Source organism: Amblyraja radiata, chromosome 29 (assembly GCF_010909765.2).
Source record: "Amblyraja radiata isolate CabotCenter1 chromosome 29, sAmbRad1.1.pri, whole genome shotgun sequence".
Lineage (NCBI taxonomy): Eukaryota > Metazoa > Chordata > Chondrichthyes > Rajiformes > Rajidae > Amblyraja > Amblyraja radiata.
In genome coordinates, this window is record NC_045984.1 from 16,805,006 (window position 1) to 16,824,667 (window position 19,662).

Below are 19,662 nucleotides of genomic sequence, written 5' to 3' on the forward strand. Positions count from 1 at the left end.
AATGTAAAACACCGGAAGTCATCCACCCATCATGTGCCTGTTCAAAATCTAATAAAACATTAACCTACCTAGATCTGTAGGTTTCATGAGATCATCTAATATTTCGTAGAAAGGCAATTTTGTTAATCTCACTTTAGATTTTGTATCATCTTTTCCTGTGTGGCAAATTGGAACTGATGTTCTTGCATTTAGGGCTGCTTCTGAAGAATGCAAAGGAAACGTTGGTGCAGATAGAAGCTGTTGACTCTGTGCATTTGTTGGCGTTAAACCGTTCCGCTGAGCATGTAAATCTTGGATCTTCTTTAAAATCTCTGCTGAGCAGCTAGTCCTTAAGAGCTGTAATGCCCGTGATACCAATTCATGTTTCAGCCCACTTTTGTTACGTCCTGCAAACCTTAGAAGTGCTTGAAGCTCAGATATCCTAAAGCCCAGGATCATGTTCTTTTTTGCAGGCAGGGACAAAAAGAATAAACAAGATTATTAATATGGCTATTTAAGATGTTCTGATTATTAGCACATTGAAATTGCAAAATAAAATATACAAACAAGAGATGGCAGGTAAGTAAATGGTTTCAACCAAAGGCTTAGATAGCATTAATTTAAAAAAATCCCCAAACATTTGATGATTTGCAAAAGGCATCAAAACCTAACAAGATACCCGTGATTTTGAGGTTGATTATCTTTAGTTAATTACTACACCAAGGTCCTCATAATTTTAGATTTATCTATTAAGTGCTTTTAAGCCTGCACTGCTCAGGAGCAAACCGACGAAGATGCGAGTGGACGCCCCATCGGTACCTCACTGGACGAACACAATATGTCAGGCTACAGAACTATGTCTCGGACATGGTAGTGAGCAACTACCTTCCTGTTCACCATCTACACCTCGGACTTCACATATAACGCGGACTCCTGCCACCTGCAGAAGTTTCCAGATGACTGCAATCGTGAGCTGTATCGGTGAGGGAAGGGAAGCTGAATACAGAGGTGTAGTCAACGACTTTGTTGAGTGGTGTGGGCTGAATCACCTGCAGCTGAACACTGACAAGTCTAACGAGTTAGTGGTAGGCTTTAGGAGAGGAACACCCCTGTCACGTCTCCATCAATGGTGTGGATGTGCAGTTTACCAGGGAGTACATATACCTTGGAGTGTAAACTGGACTGGTCCAGGAACGCTGAGGCCCTGTACAAGAAGGGACAGAGCCAGCTGTACTTTTTGAGAAGACACCGCTCCTTCAACATCTACAGTATGATGCTGCAGATGTTCTGCAGGTAGAAAGTGCCATCTTCTTCGCTGTCGTGTTCTGGGGCAACAGTGTGAAGACCGCAGACGGCAATAGGATTAACAAATTCATCAAGAAGGCTGGCTCCGTCCGGGGGTGGAGTTGGATTCATGGGACTTGGTCTTGGAGGGGAGGATGCTCCTCAAACTGCAGAGCATCTTGGACAATAAATCTCACCCCTTCCATGACACAGTGGTCAACCTGAGGTGTACCTTTAGCAACAGACTGGGTCCACCAAGATGCAGTACAGAACATCACAGGAGATCCTTCTTCCCTGTGGCTATCAAACCGTACAACTCCTCACCCTTCTGTCGTGGGGTAGACTGACTCCCTTCCCCAATCTTTGCACATCCCCAATCCTTTCCACTCATCACTTTACTTTCATGTTTCATGTATTTTGTGCTTTATGACTGTTGGTAGATCAATTTCCCTCCTGGGATAAATAAAGTTCTATCGTATCGTATCATGGCCCTCAAACCTCTTGAAGGAAAAATAAAACAACCCTAGCTTATCTAATCTTACCTAAAGCTTTTTTTCCTGCTCTGGCAACATCTCATAAATCTCCTCTGCCTAACATCTCCTCTCCTCTGCTTATCCAAAGCAAAGAAATATTTCCGGAAGTGACCAGAATGTTACATTGTATTCGAGCTGTGGTCTATCTGCTACTCTAGCTTAACTCCTTCCATATATCTACATTACACAAAAGAGGCCAATCAGCCTACTGATTTTGTGCTAGCTCTTGCTATCTAAGCTAATGGCTGAAAGCATCCCATACATATAATATTTTAATCATTTTACTGCCACTTTAAGGATCTGTAGATATTCAAGTTACATCTGCTCTTCCATATTGGTCAATATTTATTGCAAATTCTCCCCTCTTTGCACCTTCCCAAATGCATTAGCTCATTCCTATGGGACATCACATCTATGGGTGATTGAGATGATAGTAGATAGTGAGAGGTATGCGCACACCTAAGGGGGAATGGGAGAAAATAAGGATTAAAGATATGGGGTGTGGGGGAATTACTTGAAATTGGAAAATTCAATGTTCATAATGTTGGGTGGTAAGTTTCCAGGCTGAATATGAAGTGCGGTTCTTCCAGTTTGCGTGTGGCATCACTCTGGCAATGGAGGAAACTCACGACAGAGGAGTGGGTATGGGAATGTGCTAAAATGGTTTGCAACAGGGAGTTTCAGTCTACTTTATGGACAGAGTGCAAGTGTTTTGTGAAACAGTTGCCTAGACTACACTTCTTCTCGCTAATGTAAAGAAGGCCACATTAGGAGCACTGAATGCAGCAGGCACAGTTAGAAGTGCACGTAAACCTTTGTCTCATCTGGAAAGGCCACTGGGGTCTCTGGAAGCGAGTTGTGGTGAAGACGAGAATTCACAATTGGTTTCAAAATTAAATGTGGATGGAGTCAGAGGGTGCTTGTGGAGTGTTGTTTTCCTGATTGGAGGCTTGTCACCAATGGTGTGCCACAGTGATCTGTGCTGGGTCCAATGTTGTTTGATATTTGTATACTAACATGGTTAGTACATTTGCAGATGACTCCAAAATTGGTGGTATAGAAAACAACAGGGAAGGCCATCAAAATTAACACGAGGATCTGGATCAACTGGAGCAACAGGCCAAGGAATCAGATGGAATTTTAACTCTGACAAGAGTGAGGTAGGACTGGCAGAATAAATGGTAGGTGCCTGGAGAATGTTGTACAATAGTGAGAACAGGAAGTACAGGTCCACTGTTTCTTGAAAATGGCCTTTGTTAGCAAGAGTATTGAGTGAAGGATTGTGGATTTTATAATACAGCTGCACAAGACCACATTTGGAGTCTTGTCTGCATTTCTGATTGCCCTGTGTTAAGAAGGGTGTCATCAAGCTGAAAAGGGTAAAAATAAAATTCACCAGGACTCATGGACTTGCGTTGTAAGGAGAGGCTGGACTCTCCCCTGGAACACAGGAAGCTGAGTGATGACCTTTAAAGTTTACAAAATTATGAAGGGCATAGATAAGGACAATCTTTCTCCCAGAGTGGAGACCAAAACTAGAGGGCATAGTTTTAAGGTGAAAGGGGAGAGATTTAAAAGAGACTTGAGGGGTAATCTCTTCATACAAAGGCTGGTGCGTAATAGAACAAGGTGCCAGAGGCAACTACAATGGCAATCTTTAAAAAATATTTAGACAAGTACATTGATCGGAATTGTTTAGAGGGACATTGGCAAAATGCACGCAGATTGGACTACTTCAGTTATAAAACCAGGTCAGCAAGGATTGTATTGTATGACGCTAATGTAAAATATTTAATGAAATACATATTTTTACAAACTTTTGACATTTACACTAGGTGTTCGCTTGTGGTACTATAGCTTCGAAACTAACGCAGTCACAATTGCTCCATTTTTCCACAACAGTCATTTTAGGCTATTCCCTGAGTGTACAGTTTACAATGAGTTTGAAGGACCGCAACTTAAACGTTGTTTGAATAAAACTTTACATTAAGATTCATCAAATGGATGCAAAATAACGTTTAAAATTATTAAGCGACATGGTAAAGTCACGCTCAATTAATGTTTTATTTCTCAACTATAATTATGTTTGGAACTTACTCTGATACTGAACATAAAACAGTGTCTGATATTTTCAGAAAAATCTCAGAGCTGTATTCGAAAACTCGGAGAATATCCTACCCAACCGTTCAGAATTCCCAACAGCATCCGGTTCACTAGATGTTTGCCGTACTCTTCGCCCCGACCCGACTTGCCGGAGCATCAATTCCCACGGGCTCTCATTTAATGTACCGGGTGTCAGGTGCCCACGCCCCCTTTAAACTTACGGAATTCACAGATAAATTGTGATGCTCTTGTGAATTAAAAACGTTTTGGGGTAATGATATCGAATAACACCCAATATTGCGGATGAGCGTGTGCCGGATTTCCGGAGTTTTGCTGTTGGCGAACGGATTGTCGTGTTTCCAACATTGCAATACCCCATTGTGCACTGCATTGACACATAGGTAATTCTCCCCCTCAGGAAGACGACGGCCTCTTTCTTTTTTTCACCCCTCCCCAAAACAACTGGGGAAGAGACTTTGGCGGGAAATTTAAGAACAGAAAAAGAACCGGTTCTGAGCATGCTCAGTAACGGGATGAGGGACGCTCAGCCCGAAGCACCTTCAGGTAGAATACTATATATTTTTTTTTAAATGAAAACCGGAACTCATTCAAATCCCTGCTACCCTCAAGATGTGACCGCTGGCTCTGCTCCGACACCGACAACTGCGTGAGCACGCTGACCCTGTTACCTTGGCCGCGCTTTGTTCCGCCATTTTTGGTTCCCGTCTCTTCCCTGAGAACCTGCTCCCCCAGTGAGCCCCGCGCAGACTCATTCCCCGCCGGCCGAGGAGCCAATCAGGTGGTGGCGGCGGCGCTCGTGCACGTGCACCGGTTGCCAACGATCGCGGCGGTTTAAAGGAGAACCGCGAGACGGGGTTGTGAGGTCACGCGCACGGTTTCGGTGCACCCATCGGACAAGGACCGTGTGGCGACACAAAAAACTACAGTTGCTGGTTTACTACAACAACAAAAAATAGGCAAGAGTGATGGTGAGTGGAGAAAGTCAGCGGGTCAGGCAACATCCCACCCTCGAAGGGATCTATTAGAGGCGCTCTCTCAAAAAAAGGCAGCCAATGTCATCGTGGACCCATACCACGCTCTTTTCATTCCTGTCATTGGGAAGAAGGTATAGGAGTCTGAAAATGGTAACGTCCACGTTCAGGAACAGCTTCTTCCCAATATCGAGCAGGCTATGAATGCCAATTCACTATGAACTTAAATTAAACTGAACTAAACTGCCTGGGTTGCAGTTTTTTTTGTTTTTGCACACTATTGGGTTTTTTATCATCATAGTTTTTTTTTTGTTAGTTTATTATGTTACCTATTGAGTACTGTTGTGCTGCTGCAAGTAAGAACTTTATTGTTCTGTTTTGGTTCAGGACCCTTCATCAGACAGCATGGTCGTCCTTTACTGGTATTTCTGGTACGTCGGTTCTCAATGTAAACTTGAACTTCCAACTAATGATATTGGATCCCTCAGAACTTAACCACAAATTCAATAAAATCAGAAGATAAAACTAGGGTAGGATGTATGACTTTGAAAGAGGATTTAATTGGTCAATCTGATTTCATTAACCCAGAATCTAATTACACTTAATCTGAAATTGATATTTAAATTTGACTAAACTAAAGATTGCTTTGAATTAACTATTCATTTCAGTATAAAATTATATGATGTATTTGCTATAAAAGTTTCCTACGTATTTACCATCGCAGTAGCATTATAATGATAACGTCTTACATCAACTCCACCTACCACCCCAACTTTCTTGTCTGTACTCACGATTCTAATCTACTTTACATTGGGCCAATATTTTATTTTTTAAATATTCAGTGGAATATAAAATTACTTTTAATATGTGTTTTCCCAATTTATCCTTAAATTTTCTATTTTACTGACAATGAGTGATTTTCATTATGTGAATGAGAATTTGATTTTAAAATGGGATATAAACTACTGTAGCTGCACACAAATAAGTTTGTTTCTATCAAAATCCAAGGGTTGACTTGGCCTGTTTCTGTGCTCTATGACTGAGTGTACATATCAGATGAGCCATTAATTACAGTATTTGTACCATAATAATTTGGTTTCTCCATGACTCACAAGATAAATAAAATCATTTTGTACAATACAGTTAATTCACCATCTGTTAGATTGCAGAAAAACGTGTTTCTTGTTTTGGCATAGGAAGCTATTCACTAAATTCTTAAGTGTCTATGCTATTACACAATTTTTTAACCTAAAAAGTGGATCACTATTCTTGATGAGCCCTATAAAATGTCCAATTTTTCAATAGACAATAGGTGCAGGAGTAGGCCATTCGGCCCTTCGAGCACATTCAATGTGATCATGGTTGATCATCCCCAATCAGTACCCCGTTCCTGCCTTCTCCCCATATCCCCTGACTCCGCTATCTTTAAGAGCCCTATTTAGCTCTCTATTGAAAGTATCCAGAGAACCGGCCTCCACTGCCCTCTGAGGCAGAGAATTCCACAGACTCACAACTCTGTGAGAAAAAGTGTTTCCTCGTCTCAGTTCTAAATGGCTTACCCCTTATTCTTAAACTGTGGCCCCTAGTTCTGGACTTCCCCAACATCGGGAACATGTTTCCTGCCTCTAGCGTCTCCAAACCCTTAACAATCTTATATGTTTCAATAAGATCCCCTCTCATCCTTCTAAACTCCAGAGTGTACAAGCCCAGCCGCTCCATTCTCTCAGCATATGACAGTCCCGCCATCCTGGGAATTAACCTTGTAAACCTACACTGCACTCCCTCAATAGCAAGAATGTCCTTCCTCAAATTAGGGGACCAAAACTGCACACAATACTCCAGGTGTGGTCTCACTAGGGCCCTGTACAACTGCAGAAGGACCTCTTTGCTCCTATACTCGACTCCTCTTGTTATAAAGGCCAACATGCCATTCGCTTTCTTCACTGCCCTGCATGCTTACTGAAGAAGGGTTTCAGCCCGAAACGTTACCTATTTCCTTTGCTCCATAGATGCTGCTGCACCCGCTGAGTTTCTCCAGCATGTTTGTGTACCTGCTTACTTTCATAGACTGATGAACAAGGACCCCCAGGTCCCGTTGTACTTCCCCTTTTCCCAACTTGACGCCATTTAGATAGTAATCTGCCTTCCTGTTTTCATTATCAAAAGGATTGATATGCAAATCCAAACCAAGGAAACCTGAAGGTACTGAAAGACAGTTTAGCACCAACTTCTAAAATCAATCAATTCTGTGCCATCAGTATAAAGAAAAGTTCAATCAATGAGAAATGAACCACTTTTTAAAATAATTTGCTTATTTTTAAAATATTTTAAGCAAGGTTATTGACAATAAAAAAAAATTTAAATAGCCTCTGAATTATCTAGTATTTATACTGTAAAACCTATAGGTTGTTACTATAATTACGGCAATTGCAGCATTCACAATTTACAAGTTTACTAAGACAATATAGTCAGATTGATGCCGAATTGTGTTCAGCATTCAACATGACCCTCTTAATTATTTTAAATGATTGTGACTAGTGAACAAAATCATTATTTTACATAAGTGTTTCATTTGTACAACCTGTTAAAATTTTACCAACAGCACTCATACCTTCAATATCACCTTCCCAGTCCCCCCCCCCCCCCCTCTCCTGATTCCAATTATTTTTAAGGATCTCCTAATCCTCTGGCCACTCACCTGGCTAGCCATCCTGACCCAATTCTCCAGGCATTGATCTACATCTGCCAGTCTTCCTTCACCTCATCAAACTCATCCTTTGATCTTCGGTAACTTACTTTCAACCATAAAAACATGCAAATGCTTTCAGTATTGGCTAAGCTATTATAGCCTCAACCTTGCAGCAAGGTACCACTATGGAAATGCCCATTGACACCTGGATGCAAACATTATTTAGTGCACCATTTGTATACATTAGAATTTGAAAGAACAATAGCACCAGGTAAATAGGTCTCTGGCAGGTAACTATCAACCAACACTCGTCTACATTGTTCACAGCTGGAAAAATTGACAGTAAATCTCTCATGTCTATTATGATAAGTGCAAGTCTCTGACTCCCAGGTAGCAGTTGTCTTGGATTAAGCTGTGGCATACAAGTCACATCTCTTGTCTCATTGGTCATTCGTTCAATTAATCATTTTTTATGTAAGGCAGTAGTGCAGCTCATCTGGACAAATTACATAAGATTTCAAACCAAAGAATCCCCTGAGGAGAGTGCTATCTCTTCATTCCAAAGGTGAGCTTTGGGAACATACATCATGGCACATATCAAAGCTGATAACTGTGCCTTTTAAGACCCCAAGTTATGGGTTTTGCAGATATTCACACTTGGAAACAACCAGTTACATGTCAGAGTCTTAGCTGTAATGCCCCCTGAAAGCAGCTTCAGGATCATCTCAAAGCTATGCAATCTCCATACTGTGACTGAATATTATTACCTCTCAATCAACCAAACAGTAAATCTCTCAAGTGTTGGACTTACCATTGTATGGATGTATATTAATAATTCCCATTACCAGGAACCCAACTTCCATAGTTGACAGAAATTCCTCCTTTTAAAATAGCTAGAGTTCTATTGGCTTCACTTTGAGTTCATCTTTCAATCCACTGTGTTAATTAGTTGCAGAAATTTGTGCATGTATGTGTTCCTGGTTTGGCAGTTTAATCTCATCAAAAAGTGAAACAATCCACATCTGAATGTAGCTCAACCTCGACACCATGAAGATATGAGCTGGTAATTGGCAAATAACATTTTTATAACATCAGTTTTAGATAACGACGGTCTCCAACAAGAGAATCTACCTTTGACATATGTTTAAATTACCAGATCTCTCACCATCAATACCCTATATGTTCACAATTGACATGGAATTCATCTTATCTATAGAAACACTGGCTCAGAAGATCACAGAAGTTGAGCATCCTACTGCAAGTGACCCACCTCCTGACATTCTAAAGCCTTTTCATCAACAAAGCACAAGTCAGGAGTGTGACAGAATACTCCCCACTGATGGATGTGTGCAGCTCCAGCACTCAAGCAGCTCAACACTATTCTGGACAAAGCAGTCCACTTATTGATATCCCATCCACCGTCCTAAATGTTAATTCCTTTCTCCATCAGTTAACAGTGGTTGCCATTATATCCTAGTGGTATAATAAAAAAACATTGTAATACTCACTCACCTGGGTTTCTCCAATTGCATCTACCTGACTTGAAGGGACTTGCATTAGGATGCAAGTCCATGCAAAAGGAACAAGGATTCAAGTGCTTGGCAACAAACTCAACATTGCACACTATCCTGACTTGGAAACATAATCAGTTACTTCATCGTCGCTAGCTCCAAATATTGGAATTTCTTATCCATCAACACAAAAGAGTAACTTCACCAGAGGGAATTGTGGTAGTTCAAGGCGGGGCTTACCAACTATTCCAGGGACATTTAGAGATAGGCAATAAATGCTTGCCTTGTTAATTATGTTTTGATCCCAAAAAAATGTGCATACCACAATGCTATTAGTGATAGATATATGTCACAGAAATCCATTTCCCTGGGTTAAGAGTTCAGCAACCTGCCTCCCCAAAAATAATATAGCATACCTACTGACCCTGCAGCTTAAATCAGCAGTTGATAATCTTGTGCGCATTAATCAATTTGGGGTCACAAGGATGCTTGACAGATGCTGTAACGTATATTTTTGATGTGTTGACTGCATCTTTTTGACGTAAAACTTTGTGTTTAAATGGCTTAATCGAAGGAAAATATAGTGAAACAGTTCCTCAGGGATTCAATGAAGCCGGAGCACTGAAAAATCATTAACCATGCAGGGATAGACAGGAAGGATATCTATGCAGTGCTGATTTAACACTTTTTATTTAGGTCAGGAGAATGTGTAACCCAGTATGTGTACAGAGGGATTGAAACAGCCCTTTTACCCATTTGACCCTCTTGGTCATAAGATTTTATAGCATTTGTTTTTAAATTACATACATTCTATTATTTATTTTGTTGATATGCCGTTTATATCATATTTACAACTAGAAGAGTTCATGTTTTTGAACGGGATCTGAATAGTTGTTCATTTGGGTCGGAGTAAAAAAATCAATCCCATGTAATGTCAAAGACTTCAAACATTTGAGGAATATGAAGGATGCAGGAATGCTATTTTATCCTGACACAATATCAATATAAGAAAAAATAATAAAGAGTGATTATTTAAAATCTGCTATTAACCAGGCATTGTGGTCGTATTGGTAATGGTGGCTTGGGACAAAGATATTTTGCAACTACATCTGGTGACACAGATGGACTCAGTAACTGATTAACTAATTGTTCCTGAGCTACATATGTACCACACGAAGCTACTTACCCCGATCATTTTTCAACTGTAGGTTGAATAGGACTTCAATGTTTTGAAATGTGATATTTATATAGGCTTTTAGTTACCCATTTCAGAAGATTCAGGGTTTAAACGGGCTAACAGGAATCAATGCATTACTGAGAAAGTGATGCAGATTACACATTTTCCTTCTTTAAGCTAAACCAAAGCCATAAATCACAATGGATGCCCTATTCACAGGAACATGTCTGCAATATATGCATACAAGGCAGACAAAGTTAGCTAACGGTGAAGCGTTCAATGCTGACTTAAAGCGAAAGCTAACCTTTTGCAGTTCAACATTAACCTCACAACTAAAAAGTTCAGCATCAAGAACAAAATCTCAATCGCCATTTAAAAGTAATCAATAATTTTTATAGGTTGCTGTTGATTGATTTACAATTCTATGTATGTGCTTTCAATGGTTACTTCAATTAAAAGGGAATATTGTGATGAGTACTCAAGATTCAGCTCTAATCAGGTGCTTTCAGGCAAGGGTGCATTTGGAGACACTCTAAAATACAGCATGACTGAGAAGATAAGCCAAGGCTACATAAAGTAAGACAAAGAGTGAGAAATAGAGAGAGGGGCTGTCAAAAGGAAATTACATCTATGTACAATGTTTGGGGAGCAATTTTCTACTCTATAATCATTGATCTTCTTGCGTATGGCGTGCACAGCCTAAAGTTGTAGGACAACTTGTACTATTTGATCTTATTTGACTGTGCACACCGGGTTGATTGCATTTGTTGAAACAGGGCGGACCACGTGAAGGTTGCAATCTCCCACCCCATAATCATTGATTAACAAGAATCATTACAGTCTTCTAGATGTCTGTATTGATCTATTTCTCGATGAAACCCGCCCCCAGTAGAAGTTGCAGGGGCCGCGGAGCATTTTTGAAAATGCGGGGGCAGAGCAATCACTGATCACCGGCCTCGGGGGTACCCGGCGAGGGAGCGAAGCGACCCAGCGGGGGGAGGGTGTGGGAGAGGAATTTTTGAAATTTGATGTATTAAAATTATGTTTTATTGCATTGTAGAAGTATGATTTAAATGTTTTTTGTTTGAAGTATTTTTAAGATAATGTAGAGCTTACATGAGAGATAGGTGCTGGTGATTATTATTTTGTTATTGCTCGACCTCCAAAAACTAGGGGATAATAAAACAGGCTATCCCCCACCTCAAAAAATGGGGGAATATATCCCCCACAAAAGTGGGAGGGGATATATCCCCCACCTACCTGGGACACCGGGTACCAGATATCAGGGGAACCGGTTACCGGGTGATCCGGGCGACAGGTCACTGAGGTACTGGTTATCGGGCACCTGAGCCCGCTCCGTTTATCGCTGTGTTTCCGGGCGTTTATATGGACGGGGTGACGGCGGGACTGCCCCAGGAGCGGAGCTCAGGGTCAGTGAGACAGGGTACTACGAGTGCCACTACAGTGGCACTCATAGTATCCCATGACCCGAGGGTGGGCAGAACGCCCCGGGCGGGTGGGGTACTCCGTGGTGGGGGGGGGGGGGGTGGGGAGAGGGGTATTGGGGCGGGAGGGTGGTGTTGGGTAAGAGGGGTTGTGTTGCGCAGGAGATGTTGACATGCAGGGAGGTGTGGTTGGCACTAATATTGCTGCTGGAGTTGATGGGTGCAGTGGATGGCGGCCATTTGGCCCATTGAGCCTAGCCCGTCTCTTTTACCTTGTGTAGGGACTGCAGATGCTGGTTTAATACCGAAAATAGAAACCAAATGCTTGAGTAACTCAGTGGATCAGGCAGCATCTCTGAAGAAGGGTCCCGACTCGAAACGATACGTCACCCATTCATTTTCTCCAGAGATACTGCCTTACTGAGTTACTCCAGCATTTTGTGTCTATCTTCCCTCTTGCCTTGCCCTTCCTCACATACTTTTACAAAGTTTTCCCTTCAGTGCAAGGCCCAGCCCTCTTTGTGAAGGGTCTCCTGAAGTGCTGTCTCTCCACTCTCTGCCAATTGCCTCTGGTGTGATCACCGAGGTTCATGTTGTACGTCTCTTGGAACTTCTCCTTGTTTGTTCCACCACAGGATTGTGAACATGCTGTCAGTCTCCTACTCTCTCCTCTCCCCCCCCCCCCCCCGCAATATAAATGGCCCGAGAGTCTACGCATGACTGAGACCTTTCATTGCTCACCCATTCTGGCTTCCCATTCTTGACATCCTTCCTGGTGTGAGACCAGAGCTGACCCTGGAATATATCCGGGGTTAGCCAGTGTTTGACATGGCAGCTCTCTGTGTTTTTGTCCCTGATCCTCTATAAATAGGAGCAGGAAGGTTGGGTTGTTCAGCAGCGTTCTCCATTAGTCCGACCCCTTGACCTCGTGCCTTCAGACCCTGGGCCCCTCCCGTCGCTCGCTTCCACACGGCTCCGTGTGTGAGTGTGGGAAGCCTCCTCTCCTCTCCTCTTAAGCTGTTGGGACAAACCCAAGATCGCCAGCGTCATCACATGTGCACTCTGATGGTGAGGGACAGCGCCCCTATGTATTCCTGGACTTTCTTACCTTTGTAAATAAATATCACGCAAGTTCACCCTACCGCGAGTGTTCGTGTGGTCACTGCCGAACCCACGTTCCACCCTCTATAACCCCACCTTGAACATAATGCGTAGACATTGATGTTGGCGAAGATGCCTGGCTGTGTAAAACCCGAGGATCTTCGTCGTAACAAGGAATTGGACCTTGTATGTGTGGAAGCCAGATCTGCAGGACCCACCGTGTTCTGAGAACAGTGAGTACTCAACGGGGCCAGGGGTACATGGATACTGGACGCTGTCATCGTCAAAGATGGAGCAGATGCAGTTGTGGATGTCTCCGTTCATTTCGAGAACAACTTCAATTGGGGGCGGGTTTCATCGTGAAATCGAACAAATGCAGACATCTAGAAGAGACTGTTAAGGACACGTGCAGTGGCCACAGTCTCATTTATCAAATTTGTTGTTCTTTGCTGTTCAAGTTCTTGGGAATCCGGAATTATAAACATTTTATAGCACGAGCCTCAAAGACTGCCTTGGTAGAAACTTAATATTTTAACATTTTCTTATGGATCAATAGTTGATTTTTATAAATATATTAAAAGATTTGTGGACATCCAGTTTATATGTTTAATCATTTTTGTCCAGTATGCAACTCTTAATTTTTTTTAACATGTTTAAATCCATTTTTTGATGGTATAATTTGGGGAAATGATTGAGAAAATTGCTGAGAGAACTGGGTCCAGTGGCAGATGAAAGTGGGATTTCCTGTTTGCGTGATGATACTCGTAGAGGTAAGGCCCACAATAATATTCAAGAGAGAAAATCATTATAGTAAAATGTGAAACAAAAATTCGATCATATTTATGGGAGAGAATAAATTTGCATTTGAGTAACACTGTACAAGGCCCCTCAGTTCAGCTGTTCATTGCACATTTCGTACAATCATCACCCAATGTCAAAATTACCTGCAAGATGTGCTGGAAACAAGTTGTATTACATATTTTACACAAACTGAACCTAAATCAGCACTGTATGATTACAGATTTAAATTTTTTGCTCCATTGTTCACATAACTTTACACTCACTCGACATCTTGCAAGTGGATCAGAAGATTCAAGACTATGACTCAAGTTACGAAGACGTTCTCGCCGCCTTCTCTGGCTCAAGCGTATACTCTCTCGACGCCTCAGAATTCGCTCAAAATCATGTAAATCGATAGTCTCCCTATTTTCTTCCAGTTGATCAGCTGTATCCTCAACAGTGGAAGAATCAGCATTGTTACTGTTAGGAAGGCTTTCGAGTTGTCCCCCTTGGTTCAACTGCAAAATCTCTGAATTAGTTTCACGCTGTTCCATTTCATTTGCAGTATCCTGTAATGGACATTGATTTTGTGATGGTTCCACTCTCTCTGCTTCACTTCTAGAAGCACGAAGACGCTGACGACGTCTTCGTTGTCGTAAACGATTACCCAGTCTAATTCGTATGATTGTATCCTCTGGTTCTTCTCTTTCTATCTGGAAAACAGATACTTCAACTTCCACATGTTCTTCTGCACCAGATGGAATCTCTTGATCTGAAGACATTGAGGCATCCATTCTGAAAACTTTATTGAAAGAGATATTAGGAGCTCTGAACAAAATCAAGATTGAGTTTACAAAATAACCTGCACAGCAGAAATTCTCAAAGTCCACAGGCAGTACAAAAATATGCAAATAGCAATAGAAGCAAACATTAACATCCTGGACTGAATATTATGCAGGACAGTGCCAGAGATATAATTAAACATATAAAGTTGACCCAGAATTTTATAATAAAAAAAGTTGACAGAGAAATTAGAGCCTGATAACTAAAGTTAATATGGCCCCATAGCAGAAGCGTCCATGTCGTGGGGCTGGAAACTGAAAGTATCCTGAGCTAATTCTGCTACCACCATCATCTACTGGGACAAGTGATGGCTTCCACTGATTGTCGCCAGAAGCTTGCGTCCTATGTTTCTATGTTTCTATGTCCTTTTTAGGACGAACGATGACAGCGAGGTCAACATTTGTAGCAAGATGGACACGAAAGAAGACTAAAGTTAATATGATCAAGATGAAGTAAATGGATCAGATGTACCATAGGTTACACCATAGTTTTTGAGAATGTATTCATTAGCTTTTATCTTATTTCATAAAAATCAATGACTCTTCCAGTAAGTCACCCGTAATCACATGGAAGATATTTTAAAAAGCAACACACAGACATTTGAGAATCTAGCAAAGAAGAATAAGTAGCATACTTTATCTAACAAACTAAGGTAAATGCATCGAACACAAAACACATTTGAAAAGTGTTTTATAAGGCACCATTAGAAGCTTTTGGGGTAAACAAAATATGACAATATTAATAGAAAATTAATTAATGGCTGATAAACAGAACAAGAATAAATTACAATTTTAACCAGGAAATACAAACCTACAGGTATCTCATTGGGATCGGCGTTGGGGACTGGTACATAAAAGACAAAATCAAAATTTGTATAATAAAATTAGTGTCAAAATGTAAGAGGACAATTACTTCGTAGAAATAAGTTGAAATTTAATGCAGAAAATATTTTGGTAAGAATCATGGGATTTACACTAAAGAGGAGAACAGATGCCAAAGCATTAAGATTCAGTCAAATAATTCAAAAATTGGAAAACTAGTAGTAGAATAAATGAAATATTAGCTTCAATAAATTAGTAAGTCAACTACAAAAGCAAAATTATATTTGTTTAAACGATGCAAAGATAATTTAATATTGATATTTACAGGAATCTGGGTGTTTTTGGCAAGAAACTAAGAAAGTTAACATGCAGGTAAAGCAAGCAAATAAAAAGGCATATGGAATGTTGGCCTTTATTGCAATTGGTCTTGAGTATGAGTAATGAAGTCTTGCTATAATTACAAGGCTTTGGTGAGAACACACCCAAAATATCAACACAATATACTAGTCTTAATGGGCACACAATAAAAGCTCAGTAGATTGATCCACAGGATGAGGAAATTGAATGGTTACGCATAATGGTCCTTTAACTCTTAACTTTAGAGGAATGCGAGGTGACTTTTTGAAACTTAGAATTTGCTTCGGGGCTGACAGGTTGAATGCTTTGTTATTTTTTTCCTGTGAGAGGTAACTTGGCATTCAATATGTTTTATGACTAATTCTTTGTAATTCTCATTGGAAAGAATTAGTCATCAAGCATATTGAATGCTGAAATAGATTTATGAACATGACTATTTATATTTTGGATTGAGCAGGACATTGGAGGTAAACTCACAGATCGCATCAGCCATGATCTTTGAGGCTTGAGTAGCCATATGGCAACACCTGCTCCTAAATCTGATGCAGGCTAATTTTGAACTAATCGCAATTTGAATATTATATCCATTTTGGATACACAGCTTTGGAAATAATGTCTGAGCTATAGGAAAGTTGAAAAAGAGATTCACTGCTATCTCAATAGGGTGTTGAGACATATATCATGAGAAATTATAGTTCCTTTTAAATACATCAATGAGCTAGAAGAGTCTGAAAGTTTTTCAAGTTACTGAATATCCCGTACCGGAATCATTCAATCTATTATGGAATTTTGAGTAAAAGTAATTAGAATAGAGACAAGGTTTGATAAATCACAACTTCTTCACAAACTTACAAAAGTTATCATCACTTACAACAAACTATATACTCCCTTGGCATGAGCATTTCTCTTCATCTAATTTTTTACTCACATTACAAAATAAACTGTGCATGATTGAGTCATCACATAGAAACATAGAAAATAAGTGCAGGAGTAGGCCATTCGGCCCTTCGAGCCTGCACCGCCATTCAATATGATCATGGCTGATTGTCCAACTCAGTATCCCATACCTGCCTTCTCTCCATACCCCCTGATCCCTTTAGCCATAAGGGCCACATCTAACTCCCTCTTAAATATAGCCAATGAACTGGCCTCAACTACCTTCTGTGGTAGAGAATTCCACAGATTCACCACTCTCTGTGTAAAAAATGATTTTCTCATCTCGGTCCTAAAAGACTTCCCTCTTATCCTTAAACTGTGATCCCTTGTTCTGGATCACACTTCATCCCTAGCTATATTAACTCTATTTCAAGACTACTTGTATCCTCCTCTGTTCCAACAACAACCCTTTCATTACAGAAATATTAATTGCCAGCTACATTGTTATCAATTTTCTTGGGTTATTATGTCACACACTATTGAAAAAACATGTTCCAAAATTGTGGGAAATAAGCAGGTCTTGTACAAGCATATTTTCCTTTTAGATATTTTTCCAATTAATTAAATTCAAAATCCTTGTCCTTCTCTTCAAATCTCTTCAATAGTTTGATCTATTCTAGGTCTGCAACTTCTTCCAGACTTATCACAATAGCCAGAACACTTTTCAGCCGCTTTAGACAATGCTGTCTGAAATTTCCTCTCAAAAGTATTCCAGTGTGTTATTATTCTTTTCACTTTCTATCTATAACTCCTCAACTCTCTCTTTCTCTTGCCTTGTGTTGCACTGACTCTTCTTTATAGTTTGGTACTTCCATTCGTCTCATTCCTCAATCTCTCATGAATACCTAGTTTAGAGCTACAGTATCCATCCTTAATCTATTCCATTTAGCTCAGTAATGATGGCACACAAAAGCCTGTCCACTCGCAGGTATTATAGATAATTTTCTCCACTGTAAAGTGACTGCACTTTCGAAGTACTACAATGGCTGTAAAGTGTTTTGATGCATTTAAAGATTTTAAATGGCACAATAATAATATATCTTTTTAATGCACAAATATCAAGGACTATCAGTGTGTTTTACTCCAAGAGCATGATTACTTGTTCAGATAGATGTAAGTAGGCACATGTTGCCATCTAGAATACTCAGTGAAAACACACAGAGTCACTACATCCAGTGAATAAATGTAAGCGATTCGGGATAGTCAGCTAGAGAACAGTTTTGATTGTCAAATGCACCAGCAGAGTTAATGGAAAAGAGCAAACCATGTCAACATTGAAGAACAAATCAAAAGGCAGTAAGGGACGAGTAAAAAAGATTAAAATGGTATAATCATACAGAAAGACACAAAGGATTAATCCACCATTGAAATCAACACCACCCAAACCTGCTCTGGAGTACACAAATCTAGGCTAATACTTCAGGAGGGAATGAGACATCAATTGAAAAAGTTCACTTAGAAACAGACAAAGACAACAGTTAAGACCATTCAAAGCATTAATTCTAACGTCGGACGGGTGTGGTTTTAGAGACCCAGAGGCAACAGTGTGCGTCTGAGTTCTCCAGCAACACACAAAGAAATACCAGAAAACCGTGGTTAATATACCCCCAGACTCAGTATCAATTGCATGAGGTAATGTCCCAGGAAACATCAGCCACCTCCAAATATGGAGTTGTTTTTCAATCTCTGCCAAAAGCTAGCCATTCCAATGGCCTTAGCTGTACCCCACCGGCCCCTTCTTATCTGATTAAACAATTCAACTCAGCTAAAAAAAACCTTACCATGATATTTGGCCAAGTGTCCCACAATGCAATAGCAATTGCCTTTTTACAATAGGAAAGCTTAAATATGACAGCAACCGATAATAGTAATTAACTCTTTCACAAACGGAGCTCGCACTCTGCCTAATGGTACTTATGTGAAAGTGAAAGACTCAATGGCATTATTTTAAAGAGCAGGTGATCATCTCTCATATCATTGCTAACATTTATTTCTTAATTAGGATCATGAAAACAGGTTATCTAGTCAGAATTTTAATATTTACGGACAAGCTGTGAGCAAATTAGCTGTGACAGTTCTTACAATATTAACACTTCAATAAATGGCAACTTGGCTAGAAGTACCTTGGGAAGTTCTGAAAGGCACCGCTTGAGATTGCAGTACTGTTTATGCAGCACACCATTGCATTAAGGTAGCTCAATATTTCACACAATCGTATCACTGGATGTGATATTATGCAAGTTAATTAACACTTCAATATTTTTGGAGGGATAAATTGTCATAGCTGCTGCCTTCATGATGATAATGAGCTGATAATTGCCCATTCAGACAAGTACTAAAAATCTCTTAGCACTATTGGAAAATGGGCTGGGGATAATTCAGGGTTCAACAAATATCACCATTAGAAAATAAAGCTTGAAATGTTTTGAGAAGTTTCGAAAGGCACCACTTGACTTAAAGCACTTTTGGTTTTTTTTAATTGGAGATCTGTGTATTCTTACATAATGTTAGCATGGATATACCTTGAAAGCAGATAGAGAAAATGCTCCACAATTTATGTTAAGATGCGCAAAATATTAAAATGAACTAAAAACTACCAGAATCAAATGTGTAATGTGTGTGCACATATTGTCTTTCAAAATAATAACTGCACAATTATTTCATGGAAATTTTAACAGCAACTGCCAACCAGCGTGGAAATTATAGGATAATTACTGCCATACATGAATCCATTCTCTGCTCTTAACATTTGTGTTTACACAATAGACTGTTAAGCATACTTTCAAATAATTGGCAGACACCTTGTTGTCAATATAGAGTTAATTCATATTTAAATGGCCTCATTTACAGGGAAACATATGAATGATACCACAAATCAGCAATAAAATTAACTAGTAGTTAATCGTTTCACTGTAGTTGGCTGAAACACAAGGAGAACTATTACCATGTACTTCCAACAATGCTAAGCAGTTTTTTTCTGTTCAGCTATTTCATTCAGCTGTCAGCTGAGATTTTGTGTTCAAGTCCTAGGGTAGACCTTCAACCCATGAACTTCCAACATGGGTTTAGTGCTATTCTTTGATCACGACTGATATTAATGTATACTACATT

General features: G+C 40.1%; 1 protein-coding gene across 5 annotated transcripts in view; it reads right to left on the bottom strand.

The window, feature by feature from the left end:
• Positions 1 to 19,662, bottom strand: part of pias4 (protein inhibitor of activated STAT 4) — a 67,352-nt gene that overhangs the window by 41,812 nt on the left and 5,878 nt on the right. For 2 of the 5 annotated variants that reach the window (XR_004416227.1, XM_033046691.1), the window contains exons 2-3: positions 13,879 to 14,396; positions 69 to 441 (exon numbers count right to left, since the gene is read on the bottom strand). Coding sequence is in view for 4 of the 5 variants with exons in the window: in XM_033046691.1 (XP_032902582.1) it covers positions 69 to 441; positions 13,879 to 14,388 (883 nt within the window). In the remaining variant the exon portion in view is untranslated. Of the gene's footprint in view, positions 1 to 68; positions 442 to 3,979; positions 4,212 to 4,588; positions 4,859 to 13,878; positions 14,397 to 19,662 lie in introns of those variants that run through there. The other 3 variants (XM_033046692.1, XM_033046694.1, XM_033046693.1) reach the window with 3 other exon arrangements.